The sequence below is a fragment of the Colossoma macropomum genome, unplaced genomic scaffold (assembly GCF_904425465.1).
Source record: "Colossoma macropomum unplaced genomic scaffold, Colossoma_macropomum, whole genome shotgun sequence".
NCBI classification, from domain to species: Eukaryota; Metazoa; Chordata; class Actinopteri; order Characiformes; family Serrasalmidae; genus Colossoma; species Colossoma macropomum.
In genome coordinates, this window is record NW_023494788.1 from 18216544 (window position 1) to 18238977 (window position 22434).

General features: G+C 34.4%; 1 protein-coding gene across 1 annotated transcript; it reads right to left on the minus strand.

Annotated features, from left to right (window-relative positions):
• Positions 1 to 3586: 3586 nt before the first annotated feature.
• Positions 3587 to 7591, minus strand: LOC118806426. Its single transcript, XM_036567844.1, has 6 exons — positions 7466 to 7591; positions 7028 to 7360; positions 6577 to 6915; positions 5702 to 5818; positions 4561 to 4604; positions 3587 to 4470 (listed from the first exon to the last, which is right to left on the minus strand). Exons 1-6 carry the CDS (start codon positions 7512 to 7514, stop codon positions 4321 to 4323), a joined length of 1032 nt encoding a protein of 343 aa, XP_036423737.1. The 5' UTR covers positions 7515 to 7591; the 3' UTR covers positions 3587 to 4320.
• Between the last annotated feature and the right edge of the window lie 14843 nt (positions 7592 to 22434).

Here is a 22434-nt window from a genome sequence, read left to right on the forward strand (position 1 = left end):
TTGTACTAGAGTACTTAAACTGAATGTGTGAGATGTGGAATTTCTGAACTGATAAATCTAAATTTGTTATTGAGATTGTTAAAGCAGAAAATGCATCAAATTTCTAAGAATAAATTTTAAAGGTATAGAAAAAAATGCAGATTTTTTTGAAAAACTAAGAGCAAGAAATGGATTAAAAGCATCCCAAAAATAGAAGCTGTAATAAAAACAAAAAAATAAATAAAAAAAAAGCACAGCTCAGTAAGACTGACCTTAATAATTTGCGCTTCATATTGATTTATCTGTTTACTCAGGCTTTAGCAGAGCTCAGTAACACTGAGATTAATAACTCATCATCACATTTATTTATCAGTCTACTCAGGCTTTAGCAGAGCTCAGTAACGCTGAGATTAATAACTCATCATCACATTTATTTATCAGTCTACTCAGGCTTTAGCAGAGCTCAGTAACACTGAGATTAATAACTGATCATATTGATTTATCAGTCTACTCAGGCTTTAGCAGAGCTCAGTAACACTGAGATTAATAACTGATCATCACATTTATTTATCAGTCTACTCAGGCTTGAGCCAGAATATCCTTTGGTAAAGAAACTGTTAAATGAGGTCCTCTTAAAGGTTCATCTAACAAGCATGTTTTTTTGTTTGTTTGTTTGTTTGTTTTTTTTTTACATGCAGTTTGATTTAAAAACAAGGATCAATGGTGTTTCTTTTGAATTTTTTTTTTTTACTCAGTGAAAATGTGTTCTAAATATATGCTCCTAAAAGTGTAAAAAGTAACTGTATTCTGAATACTGCCTTTACAAATTTTAACTTAGACAGAATACATATACTTCTGTATTCTAAAACTTGTATTCCATTACATCCCAAACCTGCACACTGATAAACAATTTTATTCCTCTCCACATTGTAACATCAGTCAATACACCCATGCATTTCCAAAGGTGGCGTCTTGTGCTGAAATTCAGATTTTTTCTGAATTTTCATTTTCTAAATGGAATATATTACACAAACACAACAAAAACATTTGTGGAGACAAAAAAGAAAACATGAATAAGAAAAATAAAAACTCACCAGTTATCTTTTTACAGTGCTTACACTTGATTGGTGAGTTTAAAATTAATCACCTAAGTGTTTGTACACCTGATGGCCATGTTTGATCAGTTGGTTCACAGGTATGGTATTTTGAAAGGCAGTGCCTTGAAATAGCCAAGAAGTGTCATGATGTTAGATTGTGTCTAATGTAAAGAAGTGTGTTTAGTTGTTTGCAAATCACATGTTGTAGTGTTTTGCTAAAAGTGTGAGGCTGAGAATGAGCTTATAGATGTGCAGATCTGGGTTGAGGTTTTGCTCTTTTAGTGTCCAGTTTCACTAACTGTGTGTTACGTCTAAATTTAGTATGTTAGCAATGATAAAAAATGTAAGATAAATTTCTTAGTTTTGTATTATCAATTACAACAATGCTTGCAGAATGCTGTTTGTATTGTGTAGTTACAGTGTAATAACAATATAATTACAACATAATGAATAACTGCTTGTATCATGAATCTAAAGTGTGATAGTGATAACCAATGAACACATGCAGAATATATTTACTTTAGTATTAATAGCAATAATGTATTTGTAACTGGAATTAGTTTTCTCTTCTTAGGCAATAAAAGAGATCATCGACTGTATGTGTATATTTAACTGTACTGTATACATATTTAAATATTTTTGAAAGAAATAAGACATATGATTGATTTTGAAGTTTATGGCAGTCTGCAACAGAAGCAACACTTGTTTATTTCATTTAGGCCTCTGAACATCCAAACACACAATAAAATATTTATCCTTTTCCTTTAATTTGTTTTTGTCCACATTTTCATGCTCCAACTGTGATTTTTCTTTAAAGATTCTTTAAGGAAATATCAATCTAATAGCATTTTTATTTAATCTAATAGCATTTTTATTTAATTACAAAGTCTCTAAGCATTTTGCACAAAAATATTAGCAAACCATTGATTGATAAAATGACAAATAAAAAGTCATTCAATATTCAGTGATATTTTTATCAATCTTGTCCACAACTCTGTAAAACTCTCACAGTTCTGCAGATTGTTGAATGCATCAGTTAATAAACCAGCACAGTCTTTACTTACATGTACAACAGAATTCAGATCATAAACAGATTTCGGAAATATTTGTTCAATTGGGGTAAAAATGAAAACTAAAAGATGGAAGAGTGAAAATAACATTAAAGAACTGCGTTAAAGAATACTCACATCCAGACACAGTCAAAGTCATTGTGTAATTTAAAATGACACTGAATATATGCTTATACATAGTTTTCATTCCCATTTAAATTCAGTACCACAAATATTGTCAACTGTCAAAACAAGTTTCAGTTCTCCAAATAGCAGTTTGAGACAGTAATGTGAAAAAAGAAATGTATAAAAAAGCAACTTCTGATCACAGCCACACTTCCAGGTATAAACATATCAGTCACTGTCAGTCTGAACTCATGCATCAGTTTGTGTGAGGAAAAAAAAGTATGAAAAATTTTTAACTATCACATTCAGAAACAGTGACTCACATGGCTCCTACAGAGAACTGACACTGGACATTTTTCAGTTTAAACACAGAACAGTGGAGACCTGAGCAAAGTGCAGCACAATATAATAAATCTTGGCATTAGAAACACAATGAATCTACCAGATGAGAAACCAGAATAAAGTGTTCAAGTGTTCAAGATCACAAACACAAACACAAAGATCACAGTGGAGCTGATGTCATGTAGACTCTCAATACAGTCAATAATTTTACCCAAACTTTACTACTGCTCATAAAAGAAAAGAGAGCCTAGCAATGTGTATGATGAGAAGTGGCATTGGAGCTCTCACTTTAGAGGCTCTCCTCTTGTCCCAGATTATTTTTAGATAACATTTTATTAGGATAGTACACTTAGATTCTAAATAATTTTGAATATCTATTTAATTCACATTTATTTTTACACTTCATTCTAAACCCAACTCTAACACTGTTGAGAATGAAGTGAATTTCAATAGATATGTTTAAAGATATGGTCACAGTCCAAAAAAAGAAAAAAAAAACAAAAAAAAAACAATAACAAACAAAAAAGACACATCTCTATTTTGCCAATTTTTGTTTTTTGTTCTAACATTTGAACACAGCATCGGCCCTTTACACTGTGTGAAAATTTCATGATGAATAGCCCAATGGAAATGCTAAAAAAAAAAATAATAATAAATAATAATAAAAAAAAAAAACATAAAAAAATCCTTAAATGAATAAAGCATAAAATATAACAAAATGTAAAGTTACTATTTTGGAGGTTGATTTTAGTGAATGTTTGTCTTTGGGCAGTGACAATACATACATGTATTATACATATATATTTCTTTCACTTGCTAAAACATGCAGCTGTGTTAGAGTGTGTATTTATTGTACTAAAATAGGTGTGAAACATTAAACCTGCATTAAATATCTTGAAGATATGAAAAATCAGACACTTTTAGTTGTATTTGCTTAATATCATGGCACTTCAGTTTATAAAACATCTCAGTTATTATGAGAATTAATAGAACATTACTGATTATATCCCATTACAAGATGGCATATTATTTATTGTTTTATACAAAAGGAAATAATATGTTTGACATTCCCATTAATCTCTATATGTTTTTAACCTAATATTGAGAATTCTTCAGAATCCACATGTGTTATTTCACAAAGCATGCAGACATATAATCATAAAAAAGGCTTCTATCTGCATTTACTTTCTGGGTTGATATAACACAGGCATAGCTATGTAGACAGCTATTTTCTTAAAACATTTTAGAAAAACACACACACAAAGGAAAAAAATCAATGTATTCCATAAACAAGAGGTGCTGTATAAGAACAAATTATTCATTTAAATTCTCATTACACCTGAAACTTTCTTGTCAAAACTTTAGACAGCCTCAAAAAATACATCACACTTCTATGAAAGTTGCACAATATCAGACGCCATCAGCCTAAACTCATGCCAGTCTGTTACAGGTGAAAGATTGTAGTGACCACACTCACTCTAAAAATGTCCTCACACACTCCTTTAGAGAACTGAAACTTCATCCTAAACTGCACATTTTTCACCCAGTTTTGAGCAAGGTGGGGACCAAAATATCACACACATGCAGACAGCTGCAGACACCAGTCTATATTCAAGAGAAATAATAAGATAAAGATCACAAAACTAACCTGGAGATCATGTGCAGCTCTATCCCAGTAAAATAAAAACATCCCCAAACTTCACTACTGCTCACTAAAGGAAAGAGATCTAGCGATGAGAACGATGAGCTTTAGCATTAGAGCTTCTCACTTGAGAGTACACAATGTCTTCAGGCTGTTCTCTCTTCACTCGTCCAGTTTTGGGTTTGTTCTCTTTGAAATTGATGGCAGCATAATTCAGATTCTCAGCTGCCTGGGCCTGTGGAGTGGACACGAAAGGTTCAGTAAATTCTGTGTGGATTAAACAGTATCAGCATCTTCTGAAAGTGTTACAGAACACAGGTGTTACCTGACTGGTTGTGTTTTCTGCTGCTGAACCTTGTTGATTTCTCACTGTGGCAGAAAAAAGAATATACAGGATCAGGTTTGGATCAGACAACATGGTAACACTTTATTTGAAGTGATCCTTTGTAGATGATTAGTAAACTCTAAAAAGATTATTAGTAACACATCATCAACAAATCAGTGAAGTAGCAGTAGTGAAGCATCTGAATACATTGAAGTAAATATCTTGTACATGTTCTGTTGATACATTACTTACATTAAGTAGGTGTATTGTTAATATGTTACTTCCAAAATCTAACCCTACCCAACCTTAACCAAAACCCTACCCTAACCCTGGCCCTAATCCTAACCCTAACCTTAACCTCAACCCAAAACCTAATGCTAATCCTGATAAGTCTTTGACATGTTGCTGAGAGTTTACTGTGTGTTTGTTTCATCTAAAACGATCACTCAAAATAAAGTGTCACCCAGAACATTACTTTTCTGCTAAGACAATATGTAAAGCACTTTCATCACATTTACAGTTAATTTGCACAAATCTATTTAATGCACAAAAAAATGTATATCCAAATTTAACCTATGTGTGGTGTTGATGTTTTTGTTACTCAGTGGTCTGGTGTTTATTGACAATACAACCATAAGAATTTATGTAAAAATACCAGATGTTTAAAATATCACAAGTGGTCAGAGAAGGGTTCTTCTTTAGCAGCTGTAGCCATTCAGCAGCCTGTCCATGTTGTCCACTCTCTCACACACACATGCACACATACACACACGCTAACAGAGGAGAACAAAGTGAAGGGACACAGCACCTCCACATTTGTATTCCCCACAGGTTCACCCCAACACCACATGTGTAATATAAATCTGTAGGGGGTTAACAGTGTGAAGACACTGAAAATGTTTTTATTTATATGTTCTTCACAGAAAATGAGCAAAGGCCAAGGAATCTGGGGTTAAAATAATAATAAGTCTCATAATTTTTTATTTTGGTAAACATCGAAAATGGGTCAGACACAGACCACAACACCACACAAGGGATATGTATAAATGTATTATTATTATTGTTATAATTATTATTGTTATTATTATTATTATGATTATTCTGATTATGTGAAGAAAAGACTGTAAACTCCTCCACTCACCACTGCAGTGGTCACTGTTTCTCCTTTTACAGATCATAAAGGCTTGAGCAGAGATCACAACCACACACACTCCCAAAGCTGCTCCCAGAAAGATCACAACAGGATGCACAGGCCCCTCTGAAACAAACAAACAAACAAATAAATAAATAAATAACTAAATAAATAAATAAATAAATAAATAAATAAATAAATAAAATTTAATTAATTTGTTAAAATGGCAACTAATGTTTTTACTTTTATATGACTGAATTTGTTTCGATGTTGATGATTTATGACTTTCACTCAAGAATGGTTCCATGTGAAGTATTCATACTTTCACATAAGGATAGGTTCTCAGTTCTTGTTCCACTGCTGGGTAGAATAAGATTGTAAAATATGAATAAGGACATATAATGTTGTCAAAGCTTTACTGTCTGAGTGTCAGTTTAAATAGTGTACAGTACTGTGAAAAAAGCAATGAAGGATTTTATTATACCATTTTACCTCTGTAGTCAGTGTTGCTTTTATCAGTTAAACTCCACAATTACATTAAAGTGAATGTAAATAAATATTTATATAGTTAAAACTAAGTATGTTTTCAAATACTTTCTTGATACCTCATGAGTGAGTTAGAAGAACACAGGTTTTGTTCCTTATTTCACCATGAATTTGTCAGATCAAACTACAAAAAAAATTACATGTAGTAGCAAGAAATTGAACCAGTTTTATTTCACTACAATAAATACTTTGACTTAAAGAATTGTACATAAGTTCACTATTATTATTACTAATTACCTATTAACAAATGTGTTATGAACGTTATTCACTAGGTATGTTAACAAGGTTTTCTGTAAATTATTACAGTTTTTAAAATGTTCATCCTTTTTAGCACCTACCCATTTCCACAGTTGATCCACAGCCCCAAATGATCTTCCCACAAGCAACCACAGCGCAGTAGTACGTTCCAGTATGGTGCTGGTCGAGGATGTTCTTGGAGAAGTTGTACACAGAGCTGTGTGTAGAAGAGCTGATCTCACACTGATGGCTGCTGCTGTTCTGATGAGTGTAAATGATTTCAGGAAAGGATTGTCCTGCAGCAGCTCTGAACCAGAGCACTCGGAGTTCTGCTGCTCTGATCTCAGAGAGGACCGTGCATTGCAAAGTGACCGACTCTCCTGGAGAAACTGACCCCCGTACTGGAGTTTGGAGCACTGATATGTTTAACCGAGGTTTATCTGGTCCGTACAATAAAGACAGTGTAAGATATTAGTGCATTATTGTTTTTTTTTTTTTTCAAATAAGCACGAGTTTATATGATAATAGAATGTAAAATGGTAATATTATTACCCGTCATAGCTAAGAATGTGCCATTGGAAAACATAATGGTGTTCCCATCTCCCACACCACAGAAATACATTCCTTCATCAGCTTTAGTAGTTTGTTCAATAGTCAGATTAAAACTCTGATTTATTTTGAATCTCTTTGATAAAGTATTGGGAAATTTATTGATTAACTTCACTGCTACTTCCTGAGGTTCCTGTCCTGCTCTTTGTTTGTACCAAACCCAACTCTTAATGCTTTGACCAGACTTTTCCACAAATTTGCAGAGTAGAGTAACGTTTTCTCCAGACTCAGCTGAGACAAAAGATGCCTCAGAAAGATCCACAGCTTGAGCAGAATCTATAAGACAGAATTTATTTAAAAAAAGGAATTTAACAAGAAACCAAAAAATTTAGAGTCCTTAATGACTGAAAACCTTTGTTTGTAAAGAGCTCATAAACTTACGTGTTATATAGACAGATAACATGAGAATCCATATTGGAGCCATTACCATAAAAGGAATAGATTTTCATTGAAGTAAACTTGAGAGGAAACGGCTGACAAAAGCATCAGATTAGCTTTCTGGAAACATGTCTGTAACATCATCAGCTGGAAATCATCACAGCTTTTTTTCTGACTGCCTGACTAACTGATGTTTCACCACCACAAGTCTTCCTTCTATGTAAGTGCCAAAATAAGCATTTTCAGTTCCTTAATCATTGTGTGAAGATCCCATCTGCTCTATTATGCCTTAATATAAAGTTTCTTTCAAAAGTTTCTTTCAGAAAAGCATCAAAAAACTTTAAAGACTCGATATGAAAAAAGAATAAGCTTGTAAGCTCAGCAATAACAAACACAGGAGACCACAAACATTCAATAGACACTTAAAACACTTAAATTGGTCCTTTCATAGCAGAACACTCACTGAACATAAGCTTGAAGGTAAAAGCTCTAAAAAAAAACGGGAATTCTGTTCTTGACAGAACATCACCAGGAGTGATGGCCAGAATGTGGTGATGTCTAAGGGTCTCCAGATTTGATGGAATCACCAACTGTAAATTATCTGTTACAAAGTCGTAATAATTTGATGTCATTACTAATTTGTGTAGTTGTTTATGATTCCATGAAATGTGGAAGTATGTATAACAACACTTTTTTTACTTTTTATTTTTTATTGGTTTTATACGGGTCACTGACACATTATTACAGCATGATTGCTGATATGTTGTAGTACCAGTTCCAAGACGACAATTAAGGGATCTAACACTCAACATTATTAATTGCCACTTTTGAAACAATATTTTTCGCCCCACCACTTTTGGAGGACACTCAGAGAGGCTTAGCTGAATGTTACGTAAAGACATACTTAGCATCTACAGTGGACTATCAAGTGTCACCATTCTTTGGTTTTAGAGACATCCATAGTGTCATAGTGTTGGAACAGCACCTTTCAGACTGCAGGATTACAGCAGTTAGTTATATCTGAGAAATTACCCAAAAGGCATCTACTCAGTAAAGATCAGCACTGAAGGAATTCCAAGTACTGGACAACAACTGTCAACTGCATTGGATATTTCCTCATTAAAAATGATCAATTATGTTGGAAGTAAATGGTTCCTTGCATTGTTTCTTCTATGAAACCACAATAAAATAAACAAAGAGAAATAAAAAGAAAAAAAAAAATAAATTTCTTTAATGGGACATATTCATATGGCAATATTAAACACAACATGATCTACAAACATCAAAGTGACTCAGTTTACAGTAACTCTTCAATCTTACACCCCAGAGAAGAAACAGACATCAAAATGAACATTTATTAGCATGAACTCTCCACCAGGGATAGACAGCAAGATTAGAAAGGAAGCCAGGGGGGCTTCTGGTGGTCAAACTATGTAACAAAAGAAAAAAGGAGAAATGAAGAAAAAAGGCTCTTGCTGTTACCCATTACCTGTGCAGGCCAATGAGGTGAGAATGTTGTAAGCTCATCAGGCAAAACCAGCCTAGTTTGTCAATCACTTCCTTTCAAACATGTTACTCAAAGTATCAGTCATTTCAGTCATGAGGACGGTTTCAGCCTTGATGTTGACTGCCTGTGAAATATGTACGTTTTATTGTTTTTTTTTTTTTAATCTTATGTAATAATCTTATAAAATTAATCTTAAATTGCTTTTACTAAATACTAATAGTTTTGTTTAAAACTGACTGGTCAGTAATTATTTTATAGATGCTGCAGAAACGCTGGATATTTACCAGAAACCGTTGTTTGTATCTGCTAAGCCTGGTGAAGCCGTTGCCCTTCAGTGCACACTGGCTGGCCATCAGAGTACTGAAAACGTGTTTTGGTACAAACAGCCACTAGGACAAATGCCTCAGGAGGTGGGCATCAAGGGGGCATTTATGGAAGCAGTATTTTCATCACATTTCCAAAACTCAACAAACTGGAGAGAGTGGAGAACAGTGTTAGTCTGACTATACCACACCCCACAAAAGATGATGAAGCGATGTACTACTGTGGGATATCTGTGATGAAGATGATCAAGTTTTCCACTGGAACATTCTTAGCTATTACAGGTAATTATACATCTGTATTTTTAACACCATTAAATCATCAATGAGCCTTATTATTCAGTGACAACATGAACTACAATACAAAATTACTGTTATTTTGAAATTAAAGAAGTGTTTAATGCAATTCCTGACCTACTGGCCGGTCCTGGCCATTAAAGGGTTTAATCAGTGTAGCCACACTCTGTCTGTTCACATGGAAATTACGTGTTATTATCATTACAGGGGCTATTTGCAATGCATAACACTGTTAATTGTATTCAAGTTCTGTCAAAATTATGTACAAATAATGTACAAAAAAATAAGAAACAAGTAGACAGTGTCAATCTATTGTGAGTGTTATTGCATTTCTAGATGGTCTAGGCTTAGTTTAATTGTTTTATGATGCTAAATATTCAAAATCTTTTAAAAATATAGCTACACTATAACTACACTATTTTATACTAGTAGAACTTTGCAACTTCATATGCACAATGGACGATGTCTAAAAACTTTTGTATTATGCCAACCAGATCATCCTTAGTTAAACATATCAGTGCTCCAAACTCCAGTATGGGGGTCAGTTTCTCCAGGAGAGTCGGTCACTCTGCAGTGCACGGTCCTCTCTGAGATCAGAGCAGCAGAACTCCGAGTGCTCTGGTTTAGAGCTGCTGCAGGACAATCCTTTCCTGAAATCATTTACACTCATCAGAACAGCAGCAGCCGTCAGTGTGAGATCAGCTCTTCTACACACAGCTCTGTGTACAACTTCTCCAAGAACATCCTCGACCACCACCACACTGGAACTTACTACTGCGCTGTGGCTGCTTGTGGGAGGATCATTTGGGGCTGTGGATCAACTGTGGAAATGTGTAGGTGCTAAAAAGGATGAACATTTTAAAAACTGTGCACACAATGCTGAGATGTTCATTGTTGCATCAGTTACTTTCTAGATGGCTGTGCCATTTTTGTATTGTCAGAAATAAGTGGAGATTCTTACAAAAGATACTGAGTTCAAATGAACTGCACTGAACTATACAGTACTGTATACTGTACTAATATGGCCCTGCTTCTCATTTATATGAGCTTCAGTCAAAATGATGGTTAAGTAAAAAGTCAAAGGAACCATAAGTGAAAAAGAGTTTCAGAAACTGGAGTTAAAAAATTAAAATGTACAGAAAAAATGGGACTCTTAAAACAACCACTTAAGAACTGATAAACCACCAAAACTGCCCCAACAATAAACAGCACTTAAAGCTTTCATCTTTCAGAGAGAGGAGAAAATCAAGCTGCTTCAGGTCTGAAAAAATCCACAGGTGTTTCTGTCCATCCTTCCACTGTGAGAAGACAACACAGCGCTGTGGGTCTGAAAGAATGAGTAGCAGTCAAGAAGCCATAGGCGAAAAAAGGGAAATGACAAATTGAATTTGCAAATCAAACAAAGAAGTTGCTGACATTCTTAAAACTGACCACCCCAGAGTCCAGACCTCAACATCATTGAATGTGTTTGGGATTACTTGAATGGTAAGAAGCAGAAAATGCAAAACCAACTTCTAGGACTGAACTTTGGAGGTGTGGAAAAATATCCCTGCAGACTTCTTAGAGTAATTGAAAATGCATCTATTAATAAAGATAAACAATGGACACACTAAATATTGTAAAAACTATATTATATTTAGTTAGGGATGTTTCTGTGTAATTTTCTGATAAAAGTATGCTTTCTGCTTTTTTTCCTGATGTTGAATAAATTAATTATAAAATTACTAATTTATATTTAATGTCCAATTTTCATTGGATATTAAACACATGAAGGATGATCTCTGACTCTAACAGTAATGTATGTGCCACACAGTTTTTGGTAAAGCAATGTCTTTGTTCTCCTCCACTGCAACCATTCTCAAGGTTTACAGGAGAGCTGAAACTATTAAAAGTGTATGTAATTAAGGTCTGATCTCTCTTTTCTAGCTCACTCTGTGCCTCACCATTCAGCTCTAGTTGTTGTGATGGGTCTGGCTCTGGGTTTGTGTGCTGTCTGGAATGTCACATTGCGCTGCTTCTGTATGAAATGGAAAATTTGTGAACACTGCCGAAGTTAATTAAAGAATCAAAATATTTTGTAATTTTCTCCTTTTTTCAGTAATTCTAATGTTCTGTTTCTCCATCTATGTCAAGGCAGTAAACCTCACCCTGTCACACCTGACCTCTCAAGACCAGACAAGCTACAGGACCAGGTATGCCACCATTGTTCTTTTGGAAAATCATACCAAATATATATTCTAAGGAATTGAAAGTTATTTGATGGAGTTGTGGTTTCCTGAAAGCAATTAAAAATAATAATAATTAAAATACTTTACTGTTTAAAGAACGATGCCAACACACTGACACAGTGAAAGCATGTGACTTGTAGATGTTGCCAGGCAAGCTGTTTACCAAAGCATACTGACCAAACATTCTGAAACAAAGACCAACATTTCTATTTTGGAAGTGGAACAGTCAGTTTAAGTAATTTACATTTACTTTATTATTATTATTATTATTATTATTATTATTATTATTATTATTTATTTAGAAAATACTCTTATCTGGAGCACAATGAGCTAATAGTGGTAACCAAACTTATAAAAGCTACTTACGGATACTTAAAGGTTGTAAAACTTAAAACACAACAGCCATTAACATTTTATAACAGGCCCTAATAAACAGCAATTCTCTAATAATTTGTTTATGACTGATAATGATTGGATAATTGTTGCATGTGCATAAATAAATGCTAACATTTGAATGGTTAAATTTCCTTTGTGATTATTGAATTACTTTATTTACTTTGCAGATTGTTAATAATGATTTATTTATTTGATAGTCATAACTGATCAATTTGTGAAATACTAAGCATTGACTTAGTTCCATGAAAATGGTTCATAATCATTACAATTTGCTATACTAACTGTCACTGTTGAAACAATACCTAATATCTCCATTTTTCAGTTTTTTTTCTCATATATTTTGAAATTGCCAGCCACCCTTAACTTTGTGTCAACATTTCATGATGAATAGACCAATAGTAATTGTCCAAAATGACTTATAAAATAAAGAACATCGTGTTGTAGTAACTTCCATTAAAAGAAGTTAAGAATATTTCTTTCCTCTCTTGTAAAACTGTTCTATTAAAAAAAGTAAGGAAATGTTTGTTTGTCCATGATACAGGCCCTTTAACAGATATAATTAACAGTTAGCACATCCTTCTATTATTATTTTTCTTCGTATTCTTCTCATTATTATTATTATTAGCTTTAATTCTGGATGCATGTTGATCATACTGTAACTCAGGCTAGCAAGGCTGACTAGAATGACAGCTGTTTAGCAAATCCTTAAATTGTTTATAAGGCTCATATACAATTAAACTCAAGAATAAACTTGGCCTGCATAGTGTGATGTTATCATAACCCCCACAATGCACACCAGGAGTAAGAAGTGTGTTTTTTTTTTCTTTTTCTTCTTCTTATCTTCTTATTTTCTCATCTTTCTAATTGAGCAAAGGATTACATTTAACGATACTTAAAAAAAGTACAAATCATCCTAAATATAACTTAAACCTATGAAGCTCCCTGAGCTCTTCTGCATTGTTTCAGCTTGGTGAGGATGTGGCTATATCAGCACTGCACAGCATGGCCACACCCCCTCATCTGCTGCAAGTTGTGCATCGCTATTTTATGTGAAATTAATAAACAGACTTACTCAAATAGCCAAATGTGACTGTTTCCGTTTTCGTCTAGTAACACAGTTACCATGACTTGAGTATTTAAGGTGTCAGGACCACACATTCCTGCTGTCAGCAAGAGTGAAGTGGGCCTGTAGTTTGTTGGATTCAGGGAGGACTTCTTGAGTGCCCACCTAACTGGAGCAGATTTGAAAATGGTAGAACATGATCATTAGTTATGCTTTGGCCAGGCCCATGCAAAGTCCTTTTGGGGTAGCAAGGGCTCAAGGAAAAAAGGGCAACATGAATTAAAAAAACTTTTTTTCGCAGCAAATTGCATTTTTTCAAGAAAGACAGTATAATAATGTTATAAGAGTTAAGGGTAACAAGCTCCAACTTGCTAAGCTATAATGTTACCATCTATGCACTCTGATTGCTATAATTTCTGTTTAAGACCTGCAAAAACTCTTGTATGAATCTCAAATATTTTAAAAAAACTTGTTTCATAAAATAATTAGCAATCCATTATGGCTATTTGTTAGGTCATTATTCAAAATGACCAAATTGTGCAAAGTGCTGCTTTCTTAAAGTCGGTATTGGTGTCAGGTGAAATCTACTGCACCATAGAGGGCACTCATGAGGAATGATGCTTGTGGAGCCTGAGCTGCCCCATATGGACCAACTACAGCCTTTAGCTGCATAACTGTAGTCAAAATAATCTTGAAAAGAATATATAAAATGTTGATTTTACTACAGGAGGATGATGCGATGGAGCTGTATTACTCCTCCTTCTCTGAGACGGATACTAAAAGAGGGGTGAAGAACAGAAGACGGCCTCAGGACAGTGTGTGCTCTGAAGTGATTTACTCCAGTCTGACATAAAGTCAGATCAGACTCTGATTCCTGTTCTGTTTACTGGACTGGGTGTTTAGGACTTTCATTTGGTCAGATGGGTTTAATGTTCCTAATGCGATTGAGCTGATTGGTTACTGAAACTAGAGGTAACAGTGAGTCATTCAAATGCAAATCTCAAAGCAGAAGCTTTGAAGTATCTAACTACAGTGTTCAAAGCCAAACAATTCCAGCTAAGTCAATCAATCTTCTTCTTCAAAGACAGATCAATATGTTTTTTTTTTCCCCAGTAGTATTTACCATTGTTTCTTAAAACATATTATCTTTTTTCTTTTTTGCTGTATTGCTTTTTGCTCTCACTTGCTAAAAGTTGTTCTGTGAGCTGTAACCTGTACAAACATGTGAATAAAGTGAACGTGATGAGTCCAGGCTTTAAAGGAGTTTTTCGATGACTCTGTTTCAGAATATCTCAGTCATGATGCATGTAAATGTTGGGGACATTGTGGGTGGGGTTTGATCCTCTCCTCACTGAGACTCCTCCTTACCAATGATATGTTCCTCTCTGTCCTTATGATCTCTTCCCACTTCCTTTCTTTCTCTCCCTCCTGCCCCCAAGGCAACCAAGTCAGACTATGAAATAGAGAATTCAATAAAAACAAACTGCCCTTTAAAATAATTTGTCATAAGAATCAAATGACCTGCATTTTTCAGACCATTTCTGGAAGTGAACATTTTGTAATTATTACAAGAGCATATTTTGAACATATGGAAAATTTTGACAATTTTAAATTTTCTCTCTTTCTTTAATAAATTGATATTTATCATGTAATTTTTTTAAAAGAAATTTTGAGTGAGTGCAGTTCCAGATGATGCTGGTGTTGTCAGAAAATGGGCTGACCACCTGATAAGAATGGAAGCTGTAATAAAAGCAAAGATGGACACACTAAATACTGAAAAAAAAAAATACATAATATATTTATTTGGTGAAGTTTCTGTGTATTTTTCTGTTAAATGTGTTCTATGTTTTCCTGATGCTTTTGTGCAGCACTGTATTTACACTGGAATTACTTGGCATTTTTTTCAATGAATATTTAAAAAAACAAAAACTTTTTTTGGTCATTTTTTACCACTATAATAGTGAAAGCCTGCACTGTTCTGCACAGATACGCTCACACAAATGTCTACAGTCATGTTATTGAACTGCGTGGGGTAATTATATTAGCATAATAATAAATTATATTTCTAGTTTGTCAGTATTCTATAAAAGACTCTTATTATTGTATAAAATAAGAAGTAATAAGTGGTTCCAAACTTTGGAAAGGTACTGTAAATGTTTGTGCTTGTTTGTGTGTTTGTGAAACTCAGTCTTTGACGTGTCAGTGGACGCCTCTGCTTGTAGGTGCTGTTTAGGCCGTTGGTGGTTTTCACAGCTTTTTGTTGTCCTCTACGTCTCACTCCTTCACCTACTGCACTGCTGAAGATTCACTGCTTTATCTCTGCAGATCACTTTGACCACCCCTGACCAGGTTTCTCAGAAAAACAGCCCCTCTCACTGTCAAAGTTTCCACAGGAAGCTCAGCTATATCTGTCACAGGACACGTAGCAGCTTTCTTTAGACACAGAGTGCAGCTACAGAAACTGGACAAACATGTAACACATTAAAAGTATTTTCAAAACAGAAGAAGTATTTTTCTCTGTTTTTATTCACTCTGCAGTCAGCAGGATGTTCAGGAATTTTGTTAATGGTCACATTTTATATCTCTTGGCAAATTTTTACCAGCAGAAATAAATAAATAAATAAATAAATAAATAAATAAATAAATGACCTTCATCTCTATATAACATTTATAACATGCTGAATGTCAAAAATTAGCTTCAGTTCAAGAAGGGACCTAGAAAAGTGGGCAATCTAGAATACTTCTTCTTTACTTTACTTGCTCACTAACATGTTTGGTTTATTTCTATGTTTAAATAAAAGCAAAATCCAGATTTTCAACATGAGCTCAGTCTTCTGCACCCCAATATTTATGGTAAATATGTGTTTGTGTGTGACACTTGTTGTTTGCTTCATTTGTCCATCATGATGAGTAATAATATGTGTATGCTTTACATTTACATGTTATTTATGTTGCATTCTACATCTAGTGAGTGTTACTGCTCTAAGGCATTATAATAAAAAAGTAGAACACAGAAGCTGAGAACTGAATTAAACTGAATTTCATTAAAACTGGACTACTACAACATAATATCTACCCTGAACAGACTTACTCAAAACCAAAATCTAAATTCTCCAGTTGCTTCCTGCACTAGACTCCAACTCTACAGTTACCATGAGTTCTTACATTTAAAACTACATCCTCCACATCAGCAGTACATATTCTCCCATGCTTCCAAGTGTGATCCATCCCAGTGATCCACAAAGAAACCAAAAAATCCAGTTCAGAAGAGTCCAAAATCCATGAGGGACCAGCATAACTGGTATTCCATCTATTCATGTCTCCTCCTACACACTCAGTATCTTCAGCACATCAACTCCATAGAGTATTCATCCATTACAGCCATACACCACATAATCCTTCTTGGCCTCCAGGCACGGCTTGTTCTAGTATGTTCCCATCCATTGTGAACAATTATGCACTTAAGACAAGAGGAACCACTCTGACTGTAGTTGATTGCTCACCCTTTGATGTCTGTAGAGAAGCCAAGGCAGAGCAAACTGCTGTTCAGATCTTCTCCATCGCTACGCATGTCTGTCACAGTGAAGCGTAGAACTCAATCGTAACAGGAGGTCCAAGCCCACAACACAAACATCCTTGATTCCAGCTGATCAGAACTGGTCCCCAAAGCAATGGCCCTGCTGTCATATCCAAATCTTAAGGCCTTGTCCAGTCACAGCTGATTCACTGTCACCATCATCCAGCCCTTCAGCATCCATAGTTTGAAGCTGGGTAGCAGCCCCAACTTGACAACAGAGATGGTCCAACCAATAGGAACCTGAAGCTTTCTATGCCTAAAGTCCTGTAACTCAACCTGATAAGGAATAAAAACAGATGCTGAAGAGATCCCTGTAGTTTGAGCTCTAAGTGATCCTCCAACCAGCAGTTAAACCAAACCATCAGCTGTGTCTGTGCCTCAAACCTTTCACTGGAGCCCTCACCTTTCTTTCTTAGTAAACTCCCATGCAAATGAGGGGCTGCACCAGAGGCTACCACAAAAATACAGAACCAGCCCCTGACATGTGAGTGAGTTCAACAGAAGCACAGAGACCAACAGAAAGATCCTGATAGTTCAAATCATAATTGATCATAACAGGAGAAAAGCTTTTACTGCTCCTGTAAACACTCATTAGATGCTTTGGAATGATCCCTAAAGCCTTCACAGCTAATCAGTTTCTGTCTTGCTGTCTGCAGTGACTGAAAACAAAGACTGGTAATGAAATACCTGCAGAAGTCTGTTTTACTCAGTGAGAGATCTGTACTATATTACCTCTAAAACTCTATTTAACCTGCAGCTAAACAAACCTGTATTATCTGCATCTGCAGATGAAGCTTATGAGCTCTCAGCATTCACAGATTCATCTCTTTATTAGGAAGAAAAAAGACCTAAAGACTAAAAAAATCAGTTGTACCAATGCAAATGTTTTAATGTATTACTACAGATATATTAAAAAATCATGTGTTTTTTTCTTGTGTGTGTTTGATTTGTTTTATTGTTTTACATGTTCTTATGATTTTGTGATTTTTATAGTTGACCTCTTCATTATTGCTTCAGGCTTGTGCTGATGAGTTGAAGTGTGTGGAGATTAAACGCCCCCTTCTGCTTGAGAACAGAACTCTAGTTACTGCTCTCCTCTTTGAACCATGGAGCCGCACTTTTTTAGCTACTTTTCTTGCTTTTTTGTGGGTGACCTGAAGGAATAGACTTTCCTTTGATTGTCTTTTATCACATATGTTTTGTGTTTGCTTGAAAAAAGAGAGATTTTATTTCTCTTTATTAGTTGCAGGTCACTCTGCTAAATGTGGTGCTATCACTGCTCCTTCTCTTTCTCCCTGTTTTCTTCATTTCTAATGTACCCCTGTTTTAACCCTTTATTCAGTAAAACATGCAAAAAGTCTACTTTTCAAACTATTGGTACACTGTAAACTAAATATTACAGATTCTTGAGCTGTAATAGAGAGATAAAGAATAAGCAACAGAGAATAATAGAAATCATTTTCAATAAGAAAAACAAATAATAAAAATAATAATAATAATAAAAAAAAATCTGTTCTCCAGAGCAGTCTATGGTTTTCAGGACCAAAGGGAGCAACATAGTTATGTTTCAAGACCAAAGACAGAGACACAATGTAAATAAAACCTAAATGTACAGTTATATACCATATAGAATATAAAGACACTGATCGTCTGCTTAATTAAAAAAAATAATAATAATTACACTCAATGGTCATTTTAAGAGTTAACTTATTCACTTTATAGATGTACAATTACAAACTATATCTTATCTATTGTGATGATTCTGTGGTCAGCAGTTCTCATTTATCATTGGTCAGTTTCCTCATTTATCATTGGACCAGATATTATTTGGGTGCTGGATCATTCTCAGCCCAGCAGTGACACTTTCAAATCAAAATTGTTGGTGTATTTAAAAGTAATGTAAATGTTCACTAGGTGTCAGTACACTATAAGATACAGTACAGGTACATTTTTGTTGAAATGCACCCTCAAAGGTACTACAGTGGTCTTAAGGTCCAATTGTGTAGCTTCAATGGGTTTTAGATATACATTCAATTTATGAGGGCAAAAGTTAATTATGGTAGTTTTTTATAACCTACAGTTTTAGGAAAGAAAAGTGAAATAAGAAGCCCTGGAGTGATGACAGTGTGCATGATATCAATTCAACTTACTACAATCTAACTCACATTTAACGTCTAATCAGGCTTTAATTTACTTAAACCAACTAGTGCCTGTTTAGTGAAATCGTAGTGGTTTAGCAGCCAAAAAATATGCAAGCTTCATTCACTGTCATGAAAGGAAAGTAAACTAATAATTAGAATGATGAACAGCAGCATTTGTGCTTCTCACTTGAGAGTAAACTATGTCTTCATGCTGTTCTCCATGTTCTCTCTTTCTTCTGCTTCTGGTTTTCTTCTTTTTGAAGGGGGCATAATTCAGAATCTCAGCATTACGGTCCTGTTGGAGTGAACATTAAAAGTGAGGACACATCCTTATTGATGCTTTTTGATATAACATCTACTCCTCTCACTCAACCATACAAAGAAGAACATGGTCCTATGTAGCTTCATGTAAATATACAAATCCTGAGTGGCCAGACATTCTGAATGTTGACCTTGGCCAGATACTACCAGATGTACTGTTACAGCATGAAAGGGTAGCTGTATAAAGAGTACCTGGTTGGTGGTGTTCTCTATTACAGAACCCTGCTGAAGCTGCTCTGTAGAGGAAAATAAAAGACAGAGACCATCACTGGATCAGTGAACGTTACCTCAGTTACATTTAGTCTGGTTACAGTAGAGGATACATCTAATTATAGTTTTAAAGAATAAAACTCAGTTATATAATGTTAATGAACACCAACTCACCACCACAGTGACCACAGTTTCTCCACTAACTCCCAGAGCAACCATGAGTGAAATCAGTAAGGAACTCCCAGACCACCCTGTAGGACAAACAGAGCAAGAAGTAACTGATGAAAGTGAGTAACTGTGCATTTGCTTAAAAAAATGTTTAAATAAAATAAATAAATAAATGTAAGAATGTTCTAAAAAAAATCTCAAAGCCAGCGATGTTACAAGCTTTAGTTTGTCCTTTTCATGAAAAAAAAAATCCTTTAAATGAAATGTCAGTGGGACAAAAACTTATACCAGCCTTCATCTCTCCAACAATGTTAAATATGTAAAAATAGGATTTTCAGTGGTTTATCAAACTATTTAGACCCTCCTCTGAGTGTTGTAACCATATTGAAACTGATTCTTAAAGCAAGCCTAGAGAAAAAGAAAAACAATAAAATTCATGCAGTGCTCATAATGATATTATTATTATTATTATTATTATTATTATTATTATTATTAGTAGTAGTAGTAGTAGTAGTAGTAGCAGTATGGTAGTAGGTTGTTAACAATAGTTTATAGTCACATAATTTATATTGCATTAATAAATGCTGCCACTTAATTTATTAATAATTAGTGATGATCAAATAAATAAAGTATAGTAATGAAGAATTTGTAATAGGGATTCAATTAATGATTAATAATATTTAAACAGTACATATTTACCACTTAAATGACAAAGTATGTAATGTCACTAATTAATGGTTAATAGTTAAAATGGTACATTTATTAATGCATCTGTAACATAATAATTACATAACTATTAGCGTCATTAACAAACTAATAGATATTTATTAAGTTGTTGGTTATTAAGGTCTGATATTTGAGCAGCTTTTGAAATAAATGTAATGTAAGAAAAATCATTCTACAGGCATCACTGCCAATGACTGAATAACGGATGTTTAAGCAATTTATTTAAATAATATATTGAACATTGTCATTTTTTTAATTTAAAAAGTACACTGTAAAAAAATAACTGTTTGTTTTTAACTTGCATGAACTGCAGAAAACAGGGCTGGTATCCTTTTCTGATAACTTAATATTAGAAGTTTAATTAAGTGATATGTTTAAGGCAGTCTGGTTACTAACTCTTTAATGTTAAAACACAGATTTTTTTTTTCACAGTGCTTTAAAAAGCTCACTCAGTTCTACTGCTGTTCCGTTCCCAAAAATGATCTTCCCACAAGCAGCCACAGCGCAAAATGTTTTGGGTAGAACTTTAGAGTTTGTACCTCACACTTTCCTGGCTAATGCCTCAAAATCTGCGACTGTAGAAGAAAGTGTTATCAAATATTAATTCAACAGAGGGGGGAAAAATAAGTGATTACCTGATACAGCTAAATATGTTCCACTGGTAAATGTAATCACATTCACCTGAGATGTTCCACAGAAGTACATTCCTTCATCATCTTTTAGAAGCTCGTGAAATAGTCAGAGAAACTGTGTTTTTGGTTCTCTCTAGTTTGAAGGCAGAGTTTTTGAATGGTGGAAAAACTATGGCACCCATAACTTTTCCTGTCATCCCAACCTGCTGAGGCAGCTGTCTTGCTGTTTGCTTGTACCAAACAAAGAGGATTCCAGAGTTTTCTTCAAGTGAGCACTGAAGAGTAACAGCTTTACCAGGCTCAACAAAGACAAGATGCATAGTTTGTGCCGGATCTGCAAAGATGCATAAATAAATGATTTTAAAAAAATCATTAAAAAAGGAATAAACATATTATGTACAGCATAAAATTAAAACATTAAAAAAAATATTTGTGTTATTGAAAAAATTGCAACAATGATAAGGTTTGAATGTCTGAGTTGGTTTTAAAAAGCTTACTCGTGTTGCAGACACATCAGAATCAGAATCCAGACTTGAGCCGCATCCATGATAGAAATTTTGATAGAGCAGAATGTTCAACTGTTCAAAACCCAATGACAGAAGCTCAGTGTACCTGAAGCCAGTTGGGCTCAAAGCATATTCACTCACTGCTGAAGCATCACAGGTTCATGTTAAATTTCCATCTACCTGCTTTGTGACATCATTTGGCCACCAGAAGTCAGCGATGAAGAGAGCAACTAAAAAACCTCAAGCAGAAGTTTTACTTCATAGATGCATAATTTAACTGAGAAGTTCTTATGATCCCAGCCTGTATCTGAAGACCACATCTTTGATATTATTATGCATTAATATGATATGTTTAAAATTGTATTTTATTTAACATCTATTGGGAGTTTTAATGTCTTGTTCTTTGTTCAACCCAAATTAGACACTTCAGATTGGTTTATACACTGTGCACTAAGCTTTACTCAACATATATCAGAACACAATTGGAGGTTTATTACATTATTTATTGCAGTAATGCACAATGACATTTCAGCATGAAACATGCATTTCGGTAGCCTAGAACATTTTCTTTTCTTTTTCTTTCATTTTTCCATCTTCTTCTACACATCCTTCCAGACTCATGGAGTTGTCTTCTCACAGTGGGTGGATGGAAAGAAACACCTGTGGATTCTTTCAGATCTGAATCAGTGGAGTTTGGTTTTCTCCTCTCTCTCAAAGATAAAAACTTCTGTTTATCTAATGGAGGAGTTTTGGTGTTTACCAGGTTTTGCAGGTGTTTATTAGGAGCTCCATTTTCTTTGTAGCTTTTAATCTTTTTTGAACTTCAAATTTTAAAACTCCTTTTTCACACATATTTTCTTTTATTTTCTCCTTCATTATG

Bases quoted from the DNA above. Each gene is read 5' to 3' on its own strand.
- LOC118806426 (XM_036567844.1), bottom strand. From the start codon at position 7,514: ATGGTAATGGCTCCAATATGGATTCTCATGTTATCTGTCTATATAACA. The intron at 7,361-7,465 runs GTAAGTTTATGA...TCTGTCTTATAG, and splicing joins GTTATCTGTCTATATAACAC to ATTCTGCTCAAGCTGTGGAT. The intron at 6,916-7,027 runs GTAATAATATTA...TGTACGGACCAG, and splicing joins CACATTCTTAGCTATGACGG to ATAAACCTCGGTTAAACATA.